The sequence below is a fragment of the Ceraceosorus guamensis genome, assembly GCF_003144195.1.
Source record: "Ceraceosorus guamensis strain MCA 4658 unplaced genomic scaffold IE81scaffold_8, whole genome shotgun sequence".
Taxonomy (NCBI): domain Eukaryota; kingdom Fungi; phylum Basidiomycota; class Exobasidiomycetes; order Ceraceosorales; family Ceraceosoraceae; genus Ceraceosorus; species Ceraceosorus guamensis.
The window spans coordinates 79,116-94,233 of record NW_020290003.1 but is presented as its reverse complement, the minus strand read 5'-3'; the positions used below and the strand labels follow the sequence as shown (position 1 = coordinate 94,233).

The window sequence follows — 15,118 nt, the reverse complement described above, 5'->3', positions numbered from 1 at the left end:
TAGAAGATGCCCTTGCGATCCTTGCTGCTCTGTCGAGCGGAGTGGAGTCAAGAGTGACCATGCATTTGCGCTGGCCATGCATGGTTGCTGTGCACGATGCTCCATTGTCACACACACGACAGTCAAGAATCAGCATGCCAACGGTCACGAGTCACGAGGAGTGAGCCTCGCCTCGCCTCTTACACTTCGAAATCCATGGCTGAAGTCGACTCAGGAGTGTGACATGTAGGGTCGCGTGGCGCAGCGTGGACCCGGATGCGATTGGTCAGAGGGAAGAGAGAGAGAAGTACACCATCACGCTGCTCTCTGCAGATGCGCTCGCCTGTCTCACCAACGTGCTTAGCCTTCGGGGTAGTCTACCGAAATGCACGATAGCTACGGTCGAGGCAGTCATGCGATCACCACGATAAACACCGACGAACTGCGATCGAGCTGAGCAAGTCGAAGATGGTTCTTCTTCAACGAGCTGGAGAGGTAGGCAAAAGATGCAAGGCGCGTCGTCACCCCCCGGTATGACCTTGATCCATCTGTCGGAGGCACTTTGTAGGATATTTGGACTCCTTTTAGCCATTCAAGAATTGAAGGAGAGCTTGCGCGACAGCACGTGTGACTGGTGAATGAATGCCATGCACATGGACGTGATGATCAATCTGCCTTTAGGTAGCCTAGCTGGCACGGAGATCGGCTTGCCGCAAGTCCACTTCCAGTTCGAGAAGCGCGGGTTGAGCGCAAGAGACGGACTCAAAGATTGGCCCGTCTGGTGTCTGTTTGAGATGGAGAGAGACACACTCCCTCACGGCTGCTTAGGCGTCCGTAGTCCATCCATATGAGATGGCATGAGGCTTGTGTCTAGACTCCCATCCGTCAGATCACTATAGCGCATATGTTGACCGGCGGGCCGATGAATGCATACAACATCAGCCATTAGAGTGGGGTGAGTCGCGAGCGGCTCTCCAAAGGCATGTAGCAGCTGCGGAACAGTCCCAGGTCGCGTTGGATTCGACTCGACTACTGATCCATGCGCGCGAGAGAGCTGCAGGAAAGGTCGCTCGTTGCGACTTCTTCATCATCAGTCGCGAGTGCGAGGCATGCAGCGGCTCGGTCAGCAAGTCAACATTCGTGATTCATGTAGCGGTACAGTCAAAGTCACTGACGGGTGTATGTATGCTGACAAGTCAAGCCGACCCACCCTTCGTTCCCGAAGACGCGTGTGAATGCGAAATTCGAGGGATCATGTGAAGGCCTATGGCGGTCGTGCAATTTGCCAGTCTGAGTGTTCCCGCCGAGATCCGGATGTCGCAGGAGCGGCGGGGCGGGGGGCGGACGAGCGGGCGACCTCGGTGCCATCATGGCAAATGTGCTGAGGTGCTGAGGTCATCCATCGCGTGCCATGCCATGCCATGCCATGCAAAACGTGCGAGGCGGCGGGATATGGCGGACTGCCGGAATGCAGGCACTTAACAACTCCGACGAGGCGAGCACGTTTGAACGCGTTCAAAAAGTCACGATGGAGTAGTAGAGCAGTCTTGAGTCTTGCGTACCTTCTGTGAGCGCCATGCAGTCACGCGTCTCGCTATGTAAGTGACGAGTGTGGGCGAGCTGGCTGGCTGGCGAGCTGCCCCCACGCTGCAGCTTACATTTTTCGAAAGAGGCCATCAGCATGTGAATTCATGCACGGACACAACGACGCTCAAGTTAGCAGCATCAGGAGCGAAGAGCGGCGCTAGCGACCTCTGCTACTCGTGACTCACACTACCGGGGATGTAGGTATTGTACTTCGTGCTCTGGTGCACCTGTATAATAGACATATCTACACCCACCCGCTGCCGGCGCTGATATGAATCAGGAATAATTCTTGAAGCGGCTGGCTAGCTGCTGGAACTCCGCCCATGGGTACCGTACCGTTACTCGTGACATCAAAGATCAATTTGACTTGACGGGAGCGGGATAATCCCTTTCAACGCAACCCTTCATATGGTGGCGCGGACATGCCACAGAAGGGTCGGGGAGGGGAGCATACACAGCAGTCACAGTCAAGAGTCACGAGCGGCGGGCGCGCGGGTACACCACCCTTTATTGCACTCTGACTCTTCCGCAGTCTGAGTATGTATGGGTAGTGCGTGCGGAGATATGATGTGGATGACGAGCGGAACGGAACCATTCGATTGCGGGAGAGATTCATCGCTAAATTGACAATCTCAGCCGTCAGCAGTCAAGAGTCAAGAGTGCGTCTCGACAGACCATCGATCCGCGATCTCTTGATGGACGATGAAACACCGACACACCCACTCGTGACTTCTGACTCGTGCCTCGCTACCCGTCATCCATCACATCTCAACTCATCGTTCGACCACCTCTCTCCTCAGACAACGACTGTCCACGCAGCACCAACCCTTCGAAGTCGATCACTGCCCGTACAGTCAGCAAAGGGCCGTGCTACTCACGGCTGTAGTGGTACCTACCACTCAACAACTCGCAGCTGTACCGTACAGCCGCCCGCAACTCTTCTGACTGCAATCTGACCGCGATCCGCGCGCACGCGCCTTGCGTTTACCTCTTTGTGCTGTGCGCGACAAGACCCCTTGCACGCATCCGCATCCACATTCAGATTCGTGAATTGATTCAGATTGCTAGCCGTTGGATGCCAGCAACAGCCAGCAGCGGCCATACAGTAGCGCCCTCTGCCTGTGCCGGACCTGACTTGCGGCTGTTAGCAGGAGCACTGCATCCAGTCAAGTCACATCAGTATTGCCAACGCCCACACCGCACGCTAGACACACACCCACTCGTCACCAATCATCTCGACTTGCCGCTCGCGACCTGAGCCACACTCAGGGCGCTCTGCACTGCCACCCTCAGGCGCACCCCTCCCAACCACTCCGACTCGCGATTCTCCCTTCCACCATCTTGCTGCGCTGGGCACGCTCAAGTGATCGCGAGGACGGAACAAGGACAGCTGCTCACCTTCTCTTGGCCGCCCCTTCCTGCCGCAATCACCCCTCCCATCAATTTCACAACACTCTCACTGCTACGGACCTGAGACGCCCTCGGCGACTCGCGGAATCGCGTCGACTCTGCCTTGCAACTTGCAATGTCAGCAGCAACAGCTACGATCCACACCCTCCCGGAAGTTGGCGGGAGGAATCGGCCACTGCCGCCAACTCGAGCAGCTCCTGCTTCGCCTATTCCTGGCGGTGATTACACATCCGCTACGCACACAAGTCGACCTCAAATACAAGCGAGCAAATCACGAGAGCTGGCGCGGGCCATTCGATCTCAGGAGCAGCTGGATGCAGAGGCCACAGCCAGCAGATCTTACAGACCTCCCAGCGCGTGGAGTCAGACGACTGATGCCGCCGACGTCGTGTGGTCTGGTGCTGGCGCCGGTTCCATCAATGTGCCACCTCTGCCGAGTCCTGCCTTGAGCAATGGAAGTCAGGATGATCAGGATCGATTCAGCGACGCTGCCAGCTGGGAAGGAGACCACACAACCTCGGCTGCAATCGATACGAGCCGAGAACGTTCGACTGCAGGCACTTCTTTCGACCCACGTCAAAGCGTTGCGCCGAGCGACTTTGATCCAACTGAGGATAGCGGATTTGGTCATGAGTCCCGTAGCACGTACGGGCACGCTCGTGCGTCTAGCGTCGCTTCGTCGATGTGGGCCGGAAGAGGCAATAGGGACAACAATGCTGCATCGGGCGAAAGCACCCATGAAAGTGGTTATAACGGTCCACCCCGTCGCAAAGCACCACCACCACCTTTACCAGGCATCACGCCTGCCATGGCACTGCGCGCTCAGATGATGAACGCGCCTGAACCCTCGCCTGGGCTCAACTCGATGCTCAGCAGGTACTCGGAAGAAGAGGATGACGAGCTGCGGTCGCTCAGCGGGCCACGGCCCGCCAAGGCTCAGGGACATCGTCCTCAAGACAGCATGGGCCACTCTGCTGTCAGCCCGCTATCTGCCACCTTTAGCCCGCGCCTGCAAGGCGCATCATCACCAGCGCTCAGCGACTTTGAAGATCCCGAGATGACTCAGAATCCCGACACTACAATGAACTCGAGCATGTTTGAGATGATGCCCTCGAACGCTTCTCGGGGCAACCAGTCGCCCTCCTCGCGTGCCACGACGGCAAGCTTGGGCTCGGCAACACAGGACGCTCCACCTCCTAGAGCCATCGCGGAAGCCAACAAAGGACTTCAGTCTGTCGTGAAGCCGTCGGCAGATCCGTCCAAATTTGGCGTTCCGCCCCCTGCGCCGCGTCGCCGCAAGGGCCGAAAGGATCGAAGCCCGGTTTTGAGCTACGCCGAGGGCGAGGAGGAAGAACGTAGACTGGCTTCTTCACACGAGGGCGACGGTCTGGGTCGTATGAACAGCATGGGACCAAAGCTGAAGAAGAACGCGCCAGCGCCCTGGGAAGTGGATGGGGACCAGGATGATGGGGATGGTATGGGAAGCGCAGGGGATCGGGAATTGTTCGTGCCGCCCACGCGCAGCGGATTCGCAAGCTGGGCGCGAGCAAGTAGCGAAAGCTCTCGACCACGATTGACTCCAAGCAACTTGCCCCCGCTGTCGATCGCCAACGAGAACCGCACGAGCGTTTCGGACGCGAAGCGAGGGGTCGCTGATCTTGCATCGGAGCAAAGAGATCTGGACGACCAGGCAGCAGCTGCAGCGGCTCGACGGTCTAGGAGCAAGAGTGTGAGCTCACAAGCTGCAGGCATGCTCAAAGGTCTCGGACTGGCCACCTCCGCTACCCCTGCAGTCAAGAAACCGGGCAAGTTCGCGAAGGCATTTCGAAGGAACGCATCGAGTCCCGGTCTCGGTGAAGGAAAGAGCAACAAGTTTGCTGCAGGCATCTCTTCTGATGATTATGCGCACCTACCTCCGCCAGCTCCCGCCGCTCCAGTGCGGGGTAACGGTCATCTGGTCACTGCACCGCCGAGTCCCCTCAGCTTTGTGAGCAGCGCGGACTCCATGCTGCCCCCAACGCCGGTGCCGCCCGCAGCGTCCCTAGCGCCATTGAGCGCGCCTGCAGCTTCGGTTTATACCTCTCCCATGAGCTCCTCCCAGCCGGCTGCTGTCGCCCCTCTGGTACCACAGCAAGGTCGTCAGAGCAGCAGTGCCGAGAGCAATGGTGCTGCTAGCAACTCCACCAGTTATACTAGCGGACCCTCTAGCGAACACAACACTGCCGCCACAAGCCCGGGCTTCAGTCCAGCAAACACGGGCAAGTCTCTGGATCTCGTCGACCTCTTGAGCGCTTCTCGCTCTACTCGCATGAAGGACCAGCAATTTGTGCCCAGCCGATCACCCATCGTTTCGCCACGATCGCCCCTGCCCGGCTCAATGAACCGTCAGCAAGATGCGGTGCCCAGCCCCCCGCGGAGCGCCAATCGCGCAGGAGGCTTGGGCTACAAGAGGTCCAGCACATTCTTGGCGGAAGGAGCCATGACGCGATCTGGTAGCGCCACTTCTCGACCGGGCTTCCCAGCAGCGAACGGCGCTGGTCCCGCTTATGTATTTCCCGATAACCGCAACGCTAGGTCGCCAGTGCCACACCCAGACGGCAGGAGTGCCCAGAGCCACGAGTCGGCGCACCCAGCCAGCTCACTGCCTCTGAGCGACCACGCCTCGACACAAGATCTTCGCGCCGGGTCAGCGACGCCGACGGCGGCCAAAATCCTGCCGGACGCCGAGCGCTCTGCTCAAAGTCATGGCAGCGTCTCGAGCAATCATTCACCGCTCGTCTCTCCCAGCCCCGTCGACCACATGAGACCTTTGCATCTCGGTCATGACGTCGCACCACCCCCTTTGCGTTCGGCTAGCTCGCAGGGCGAGAATGCTCACGCTGATGCGGTAGCGAATATTGGGCCATCGGCATCGCCCGTCAAGCAGTTGGGCCAATGGCCTCAAAGTATACCTGCCGCTGTATCCCCAGGTGCGGCCATGCAATCTCTGCCTTCTGTCGGCTCGCATGAGGGTGTGCCTTACAAGCTCATCAGCCTGGAGCAAGCGAGGTTGAATCAGGAACGCGAAAGGGGCGTTTCGGCGCGCACGGATTTGACCCCGGCTCTGCGCAACAAGAAGAGTGGCGGTGGTTTCTTGCGACGCTTCAAGGACAAGGGAGGAGAGGGAGATGGGACCGAGGGTGGAGCGGGATCGATGGCTAGCAGGCCATCGGCCGGTAGTCTGGACAGCAGCGGCAAGCTCAACGCGGGCGCTTCTATGCCGTCGCTGCAAGTCAATGGAGCTGGCGCGAGCACGGGCGAAGATCACTCTCCTTCGGCAGAAGCACCCGCCTTGTCTCTGCGACCTGTGAGCTCCATGTTCTCGGGATTGGGAGGCATGCTAGACATGGAGGATAATCAGGCAAGTAATTCAGGCATGACCACGGCGAATGCGACAGAGACGTCCGCTCCAGTCACCGCCACCGCCTCTGCTTCTGGTGCTCTTCAAGCTCCTACCGACGCTCAGAAGCTACTCTCCCCAGCGCTGAGCTACAAATCGTTCGGTGCCTCTCTCAGCAGTCGATCGCCAAGCCCGGCCGGCGTGGGCCTCACATCATCAGCCGCATCTTCCTCACCAGCTTCGCGAAAGGGCGCTATTCCAGCTGCCATCAAGACGAGCTCCAACAGCCCTCGCGATGCGGCTCCAATGTCGGGTCTCTCCAAAGCGACGGATGTGAGCTCGCCCACGTATCAATCTGCCAACAGTCATGGTGATGAAGAAGAGACGTTCGTGTCGCCCACGACGAGCCCTCGTCAGCTCAAATCCTCTTTGCCGATGCACCCGAGCAGGTCTAGCGGCAGCACTGGTAGTGCGCCTCTGGCTCCAGCAGGTCTGCATCGACCCATCGCGCGCCACGGATCTGTTCCCGGAGCTCTTGCTCGACCTTACTCGGACGCGAGCGCTTCTTCCGACGCCTCGTCTGCGCTGGGTCTGGTCAACGGCTTTCCACCCACACCGACGAGCGATGCCGACGCTGCCGGAATGGCTCTCAATCCGGCTCTCTTGGCCTCGCGCAAGAGGGCCATAGAGATTGAGCAGACGATGAACGATCTGGCGGCCGAACTCTCTGCTCTTCGAGCGGCAGCCGGACACGCTGCGCCTCGCGCTTCGCCCTCCGATTCTCCCAATTTGGCCGCTACCGCTTCTAGCCCCTCTTCCATACCATCTTGCTCCGCGTGCGGCTGCAATTGCGCAGAACAACGTCGCTTGCAAGCTGCGAATGAGGCTGCTGTCCTCAAAGGCATCAGGTGAGTACCAATGTCCCCCCTCCTCCCAGCATTCAAAACGGACGGTGGGCTATCTTTTTGCTGACCCGACCTTACCCCGTTTGAACGCTGCCTCCTTTGCCCAGCATCATGAATCGCAGTCGAGCACTCAAACCCTCTGCAGCGGGCGCGGGCAAATTTGGCGGCTATCTGGATCGATGAGTGGGACAGATCATCATGCCGCATTTGCTCCTCTTCCGTTTCCTGCTTGTTCCTTGTTTGGGGCCCCGTCCAAATCCCGTACATGCTCCTCGTTACGAAACGTATACCCACTTTCTCCCCCCCCCTCCTCCCACCTCCTTTTACTTTGGTCGAAGTCTCTCGGTCGGCAACGTCTTTTACGCCCACTCCCACTTTGTCTCTCCCGTGTTGGACCATCTCGACAGATATCTGATACACACCCAGAGCTACTTCCCTCGCCTGCGTTTCCCCCCCTTGTACCCGGTCTGATCGTCAAGATGATTCCAACGCCCCTGTATTCCCCTGATCAGCACAAACTTGTACCTCTACGCCCCGGGCGCGCAATCTTTTTCCCTGCTCCGCAATGCCATGGATTGACAAGATACAGAGCGACGTCGTCGGGCTTTTGCCTTGCCGTTGCTGCATCGGCTTGCAGAGCGTGGAAGACGCTGGGATGGGACCAGACTGAATGGGTATGCTACACGATGTTCGTCCTATGCAATGCTTTTTCCCGACGTGCCATGTAACGTGCCACCTAGGCGTGCCCTCTGGGTCACGGGACAATGAAATAAAGTACAAGCGCGGGAGCCGAGCGTTTCCATGCGATGCACGGAGATTCCTCTGCGATACTTTTGCGTGAGCGCCTGTCTTGCCTGATTTTGCTTCCGAGACGGGGAGGGAAAACGGCAAAGAGAGCGAACAAGTCACGCACGAGTTTCGTCGACCTCAGGCGGCCTAACCGGGCAGAGGCGAGGGCCAATAAGCGAGTGTCCCTGTGTGCTTCAGGACGCGGCAAAGGATTTGCCGAGCTCGAGTTGGAGGCTGGCGAAATTGCTGCGCCGCGTCTCGGGCGGAGGGGCCTGGAAGCGCCTGGAGACTGCGCCTGGAAACTTCAAGGCAGCGCTCCACGCTCAACGACTTTCGTTGGAAATTCGATGTGAGAAAATTGCTTGAACCGCTGCTCGGCTTCATTGTATGAGCAACCTAGCCGCAGGTTTAGATGGGTCTGATACCGAACAGAGCTCTGAAGCGTTCAAAGAGAACTCTGGCAGGGTGCAGAATACGGTGAAACGGTCGCCGCACAGTCGGCATTAGCTTGATCGAGCACGTGCAAACACGTCATGCCTCGACACTTACAAAGAGACGACGGTATGCGCTCCAAGGCGCATCCAGCACATGCCGAAGCTGTTCAAGAACACGGTGAGGCGTGGTGTCAGGCGCATGACGTCGAGGTGCCTCGCCTTCCCATCACCGCTAGATCGAACGCGCTCAGCCTGCGGAGCGTCCGCTTCTTTCTAGCTTCCTGCTCAGCAGCGGACCCACCACTCACCCTTTATACAGGCCCATCGCACCCTCGGTCTTCAAAAGCAAAGTCAAGACGCTCCAGCTAGTATTCGTTTTCCCTTGCGCCACAGCTCCTGCTCTCTCGTTCATCAATCTGACCTTGAGCACATCTATAGGTTGACTAGTAGCAGAAGCGATAAAGCCAGCTATCATACTGCTGGCGAAATGTAGAGGCAGTCCTTCCTGAGAGAGATGAGCGACGAGGAGATTGGGGCTGCTACTTGAAGCATAACGCTTGATGCGTTGCTTGGCTTCGTCGTACGTGCCCACCTGCAGCAAAGCATTGTGAACAAGAGCATCAGCAAGGAGCGAGCAGTGCAAGTGGATGAACGCGCTGCTAGCCTCACCTGCGTGCTAGTAAGCACAGCCGCTCTGAGCGTTGTGGGTCCGACACCTCTCCACAGAGCCTTGAGTCCACCTTTATGATAGATGGTCGAGAAGGCTACAAATGTGTTGCGATAGGGAGGCGCACCGCCCGCGCTTGCTGCTCTAGACGCTTGCATCTGAACCTTGACCAAGTCGCAGGGAGAGGCTATGAGAGCGCCCAAGGCGCCTGAAGTGACGCCTGCCAGTAGTTTCTGCAGGAAAGGCACGGATGGACCTAGGAGTGGAGCATACAGGTCCTGCGAAGGATGATGCAGCGATTAGCAAGTGGATCGAAAGAGTCGTCAAGGCCAGCACATGGCTCCGAATGCGCCACGACGATCGCATTCACGCTTGTGCCCTCACCTTGAAAGTCTCGTAGCTTCCCATTCTAATCGTTCCATAGCTAGCCTCCCTCAGTATACTGGCCGTCACACCGTACCACAGACTCTGCACGCCTTCTCCAACAATCATTTCCTTTCCCAACGTCCAGAAATTGTGCCGCGAGGAGAGCGCTAGTTGTTGTCGGACCTTGATGATGTCGAAAGGATTGGTGACGACTGCGGAAGTGCTGTTGCCTAGCAGAGCGCTGGCATAGGTTAGGAATTTGAGTCGATGAGATGAGGGAGATGGGTCCGGCTGAGACGCGGACACAGATTTGTCCAGCGTCTCCTCCTCCTCTGCCAAGAGGGAAGCTTCTTTGCGAGTCATGGCGGTCCTCTATAGCTGTGTGTCGTGATATGTGAGGACGAGGCGAGGCGGGGTCTCCAGCAAGTGCCCTTCTACCGTTCCAGAATCCTCTCTCGCAAGTCTTGCACGGAGGAGCCAGCTTCTTTGTAGTCGTGAGTGCGACAGCTGGTCGGTGTAGTAGGCAAGAGCTTCAGCGAATTAGAATCGAACTGTGTTGTGCGATTGCAACGTCAACGCACTTCGAGACATCCTGCCGCTCCTCTCCTTCGCCTTCTCACGCGATCACAATTCACGATTAACAAGTTGTGATCTGCTGCATGGCATCTTCCATCTCATCTGGCAGCTTCAGCGCTTATTGCTGCTGACCTGCAGCATGCATGCATGCTCGCTCGGAAGAAAGCGTGTGCACATCAACACGCGACAGCATTGACTCAGACTGGCAAGCCTTAACGGCCGAGCACTGCACACGCACCGCGGCAATCCACCCATTCTCATTCATGCGCGCGCTTTTAAAGCGACGCGCGACGCGACGCGACGCAAAGTGCAACGCCGCGGAGGTTGCAGCAGGCAGGGCTGAACGCGTAAATGAGCCTGATGATCATAAAATATACGTGCAATTAAGCTGCTCTTGGTGCTGTGTCGGCGCGCATTTGCGTTTGGACCCACCGTAGGGCAGGCGGCGAAGATCATCAGCGAGAGTCGTGAGTGTATGCTGAGCGCGGTATGAAGCATGACGATGCTGGTCTTCAACAGCAGCGTGACAGCCAACGTCCTTAGCTCTTCCAAACGCTCGTCTCACTCTCAAGCGCAGCACCCATCACGCTACAACGTCGGCTCCAAGTCGCCTCACGCTTGACTCGCCCACACAACTCTCGGAAAGTGAATACCTCTCGACAATCGTATCCCTCTAAGCATGTCCGCATCTGAAGTGCGCGACATTCAACAGGCCGCGCCCGATGAGGGTGGCATTGGTCAAGACCTTCCTCAACCAGACGCTCATGCAGCGAGCGACGTGAAGGGCAAAGGAAAAGGCAAGGCTGCAGAGGTGGTCGGTGAGTGTGCAGCGCTCGTATTTGTAGGGCTTGAACGCAAGGGCAGTCGGGAATCATCGCGCGTCGTGGCGCGCGTGAAGCTTTCGGAGGGTCAAAGCCTGGGCGTGCAATTTGGGTACCCAGTCACCATGCAAACGGGTCAGCGGCTCTTTGCCGGCATGAAGTGTCTAGCGTCTAGGTCAATGCTAATCCTATACCATTGCGAGACGGACCACTGACGCCTCAGCATCTCTCTCTATCACCTGTGCATGTGCAGAAGAGGAGGAGGATGACGATGACGATGAAGAGAACGAGTCTGACGAGGAGGATGAAGATGATGAGGATGGTGATGTGAGTATGAGCTTCTCTTATGCATGTCTGCGTGCCCTACTCGCTTTCATGATGCACATGATCCAGCCTCAATTGCTGCTCACATTGGCGTCGCTGTTTGCCCAAACAGGAGACCAACCCTCTAGAAGGCTTGGACCAATCCGCCATCATGTGGACCGGAGCTAGAGGAACACGTCGTGCTGCGCAGAAAGAGATCGACTACTCTTCCGAGGAGGCTCAGCGCAAGGCTGGCTTGGCAGGTGGTTCCGCGGAAGAGCAGGAGGAGGATGACGGGGAGTTCAAGGTGAGGCTTGCGTGCTCTCCCTTGACAGCGATGGGCCCAAACGATCGGGGCGCATACAGTCGAGACAGAGCGGAGCACTGACCTTTGGCGCTCCTTCCACAGGGCGAGGAGATGGAGGAGTAAGCCGTGAGGCTGAGGAGGACACATCAACACGCAGGTCCACGTTTGACTAGGTCCCGATTCACATCGACTGCAAAGAGTACCCACAGAAGCTGGTACCCTCTCACCAAAAGACCAAAGGTCATGAGTCATTGTGCCAGCTTCTTCACTCGATAGCAAAGCGCAAGCACGTACAAGATTAGTGAGAGCTCGCGTAAACATCAGCTGGGTATAGATTGCCACCGAAACATGTATCCAGAAACGTCCAACGAGTACAAGGCCTTGTCGCTGATGAAGCGCGGGTGATCTAGTGTCCTAGCTTCATCGTTTGCGTCAAATTTGAGGCACATTTCGACAAGGAGGGAACTCGCTGGACCCAAGTTTGCCCGAGCCAGCTTACGCTCTCAAGCTAATCATCAGTGCGGACGCTTTCGAACATCTAGAGGTCACTAGACTCGACCCGGTAGACGTAGAAGCTTGTGCAGTCATGTTTGCCCGCGTCCATTCAGGCTTCGCCAAAGCCCCATCGAAGGAAGGCGCTAAGAGAGCTGCAGCATGCAAATCCTGAACCCCACGTTGCTTGGATCGGATTGGAGATGCGCCGAGACTGTGATTGAGGTTCGCATGTGATTCGTCTCATTCACCATGAATTTCTTCGTTTCACGGCCTGAGCTAGCGATGAGCGTGCGAGGCCAGGAAGTGTGCTGCGGAAGCTTACCCCTCACTAGAACGCCTGGGCCCATTCACTTGAGCGGAGAAAGCATGGGGTTAGGAGCGCGTAAACAGATCGGAAGCGCGGACGTGCCCAGCGTATATGAAGCACTGCACTTCTTTACCGCCCTCCCCCTTCACGTCGGCTTATCCGACTGTATTTCATTCGGGCAAAGGTCCAAAGGCGGCAGCTAGGAGCGCTGTAACCTCATATAGGTGCATCGACACTTGCGACCTCCTCTGATCCCTCCTACGCTTCCTTGCGGCTTTCCTCTCGCACCGAGCTCCTCCAACTTGGTTCGATTTCTTAAAGAGGAGCCTGACAGTCTTGCCCAGAATTTGGTCGCGTGGACGGCGTCAGGCATCGTCTCAGCAAATGATGGCTATGTGGGTGTCCGGAGTTTATTTGAGCGACAAGTGGAATCCCTACCTCGCACCACACAAGGTACTCCGCAGCATAGCTCCAGCGTTGCGCCGCCGTGGAAGCATGCAACGCTAGCGTGCCGAGGCGGGAAAGCGCACTCGTAGAGTCGTGAATCGTGAATGAGGAGGTGTGCATGGGTACCCGGTACCGGTAGCACCACCTCCGCTCGCTCTGCTATTGACTCTTGACTGTGACATGCTGGGACGCAGAGGGGTGGTCACCCTTAACCCCTTTCATTAATTAACAGGAGGCAGCTTGCGCAACACAGACGTGAGCAGGGAAGGGACCCTCTGCGGCGCGCAGCTTGTTTGTCAGCTAGCTCGGATCCGCAACATCCTCCCCAGACGTGGTCCTGCTTCTCAAGGACTACGGGTCATACAAGTAATGAGTCCGCTGATACATAAAGACGAGCGCGCAAGCGCCTGCAAACCAGAAAGACCGGGCTTGCTTCGTCCTTTTCCTTCTACCGATTCTAGTCTTGCCCACTAGACACCAATTCCCTCCCCACCTCCTTCCCCCTCACGGCATCATGCGCTCCTTCCTTTGGTCGTTGTTGACTGCGCTATGCGCACTGCACGTAGCGCACGCCCATTTGCTCCCTCGTCTGCTCGCTGAGACTGGACCCAAGCCGCAGGATGATCCCTTTTACGTTGCTCCATCTGAAAAACAATTGGCCGAAATGAAACCAGGTCATATCATTCGAGCACGTCCCGTCAAGACTGTGGCAGATGCGTCGGTCACATCGAGCGCGTACCAGCTGCTTTACAGGACGTACGACCATGCCGGAAGACCCACCGCCGCGGTCACCACGACTCTCGTCCCTCGAGTAAAGGATGCGGCGGGGGTGGCGGGCGCAAAGCTGCCAGTCCGACTTGTAGCCTACGAGTCGTTCACCGATTCCGTTGCCCTAAACTGTGCCGGCTCCTACGCACTGACAGCAGGTCCATCATCCCCAAACTTTACTCCCACGTTCGTTGGGCTTGGCGTCATCAATGCCTTTCTCGCCTACGGATACACCGTCACGGTGCCTGACTTCCAGGGTCTGAACTCCGAGTTCATCGTCGGTAGAACGCAAGCAAGGGCGACTTTGGACGGAATCAGGGCTACGTTGAGGCACAAGCCCACCATTGCGGATCCCAAAGGCGCCAAAGTCGGCTACATCGGCTATTCGGGAGGCGCCAGTGCTGCAGGCTGGACTGCCGAGCTCGCACCAGAATATGCTCCCGAGGTGAGAGCATGCGTGGTAGGAGCGTTTTGATGTTCGACATGCTGACAAGGATGACCATCGGACGCAGGTCGACTTTGTGGCAGCGACGTATGGGGGCCTCCCAGTCAGCCCCGTCAGCGTCCTGAGGCACATCGACGGGACCGAGAATGCTGGTCTATCGCTGATGGGTTTGCTGGGTCTAGGGAACGCATACCCAGAAGTCGAAGAGTACATCTTTGCGAGGGCGAATAAGAAAGGCAAGGCGGCCATCAAGCGTCTGAGGGGAGGGTCAGCTTGTCTGGATGCGGTGAAGGATTATGCAAACACCTCTTTGAGCGACTACTTTGACAACTTCAGCCTCGATGATGAGCTGGTCCAGAGGATCAACCGTGAGAACACGCTGGGAGCCAACACGCCAAAGGTTCCTCTGGTAGGTGTCGCGGCTCTCTATTGATCCAAGTTCAGGGCTGCGCTGATGTTCCTAATCTCTTGCCGCGGTAGTACATCTACCAATCGACGGCCGACGAAATCATCGTAGCATCCGATGTTGACAAGTACGTCTCGTCGCAATGCGCTCGTGGTGCTCGCATCCTGTACTCGCGCGTGAAAGGCAAGAAGCACAATGAGCTTCTGATCACGGGGTTTCCAGCCGCAGTCGACTGGCTGGACAAAGCCCTCACCGGATCCGTCACCTTGCCAAAACCTGGCGAATGCGTCATCAAGCAATCTGCATCTGCGCCCATGCCTTTGAGCACACCCAAAGCCAAGCCTAGCGGCCAACGGAAAGGAAAGGAGAGCGGCCAACGGAAAGTGAAAGGGAGCAATCAACGGAAAGGGAAGGGGAGCGGCCATCGAAAAGTGAAAGGGAGCGAACATCGGAAACCGAAAGGAAGCGGTAAACGAAAAGGCAAGGGGAGCGGCAAACGCGACTCGGAAGGCGACAGCGGTGTGAAGACGGCCGTGGACGCCTACTTCGCTCCGCTCAAAGATGTGCCGTTCAATGACCTGCCAGATATGGCCCGGAAGAATAGCGAGCAAGGGAAGCGCCTCGCACACACCTAGCGCTTCGGCGAAAGAGCTAGCGTCGAATCTGCCGAAGGTGCCGCTGTCGCTTCGACCTGGGTCTACTAGCAGGATGGATCGAGAGCTCTTTC

General features: G+C 57.4%; 4 protein-coding genes across 4 annotated transcripts; 3 read left to right on the top strand and 1 right to left on the bottom strand.

Moving 5' to 3' along the window:
- Positions 1-3,091: 3,091 nt before the first annotated feature.
- Positions 3,092-7,443, top strand: IE81DRAFT_345226 (hypothetical protein; the record flags this gene model as incomplete). Its single annotated transcript, XM_025515894.1, has 2 exons — positions 3,092-7,263; positions 7,368-7,443. The coding sequence occupies 2 exons, from the start codon at positions 3,092-3,094 to the stop codon at positions 7,441-7,443; spliced, it is 4,248 nt and encodes a 1,415-aa protein (XP_025371993.1).
- Positions 7,444-8,457: 1,014 nt separating this feature from the next.
- IE81DRAFT_286537 (mitochondrial carrier) lies at positions 8,458-9,879 on the bottom strand (the record flags this gene model as incomplete). The annotated part of the gene is made up of 5 exons (XM_025511673.1): positions 8,458-8,506; positions 8,599-8,646; positions 8,792-9,075; positions 9,153-9,428; positions 9,535-9,879. The coding sequence occupies 5 exons, from the start codon at positions 9,877-9,879 to the stop codon at positions 8,458-8,460; spliced, it is 1,002 nt and encodes a 333-aa protein (XP_025371992.1).
- Positions 9,880-10,491: 612 nt separating this feature from the next.
- Positions 10,492-12,087, top strand: IE81DRAFT_320797 (hypothetical protein). The gene is made up of 4 exons (XM_025513140.1): positions 10,492-10,910; positions 11,167-11,240; positions 11,350-11,523; positions 11,626-12,087. Exons 1-4 carry the CDS (start codon positions 10,772-10,774, stop codon positions 11,644-11,646), a joined length of 408 nt encoding a protein of 135 aa, XP_025371991.1. The 5' UTR covers positions 10,492-10,771; the 3' UTR covers positions 11,647-12,087.
- A 980-nt stretch (positions 12,088-13,067) lies between these two features.
- On the top strand, positions 13,068-15,096 carry IE81DRAFT_364534 (LIP-domain-containing protein). The gene is made up of 3 exons (XM_025516866.1): positions 13,068-13,985; positions 14,053-14,394; positions 14,466-15,096. Exons 1-3 carry the CDS (start codon positions 13,287-13,289, stop codon positions 15,024-15,026), a joined length of 1,602 nt encoding a protein of 533 aa, XP_025371990.1. The 5' UTR covers positions 13,068-13,286; the 3' UTR covers positions 15,027-15,096.
- The last annotated feature ends 22 nt before the right edge of the window (positions 15,097-15,118 follow it).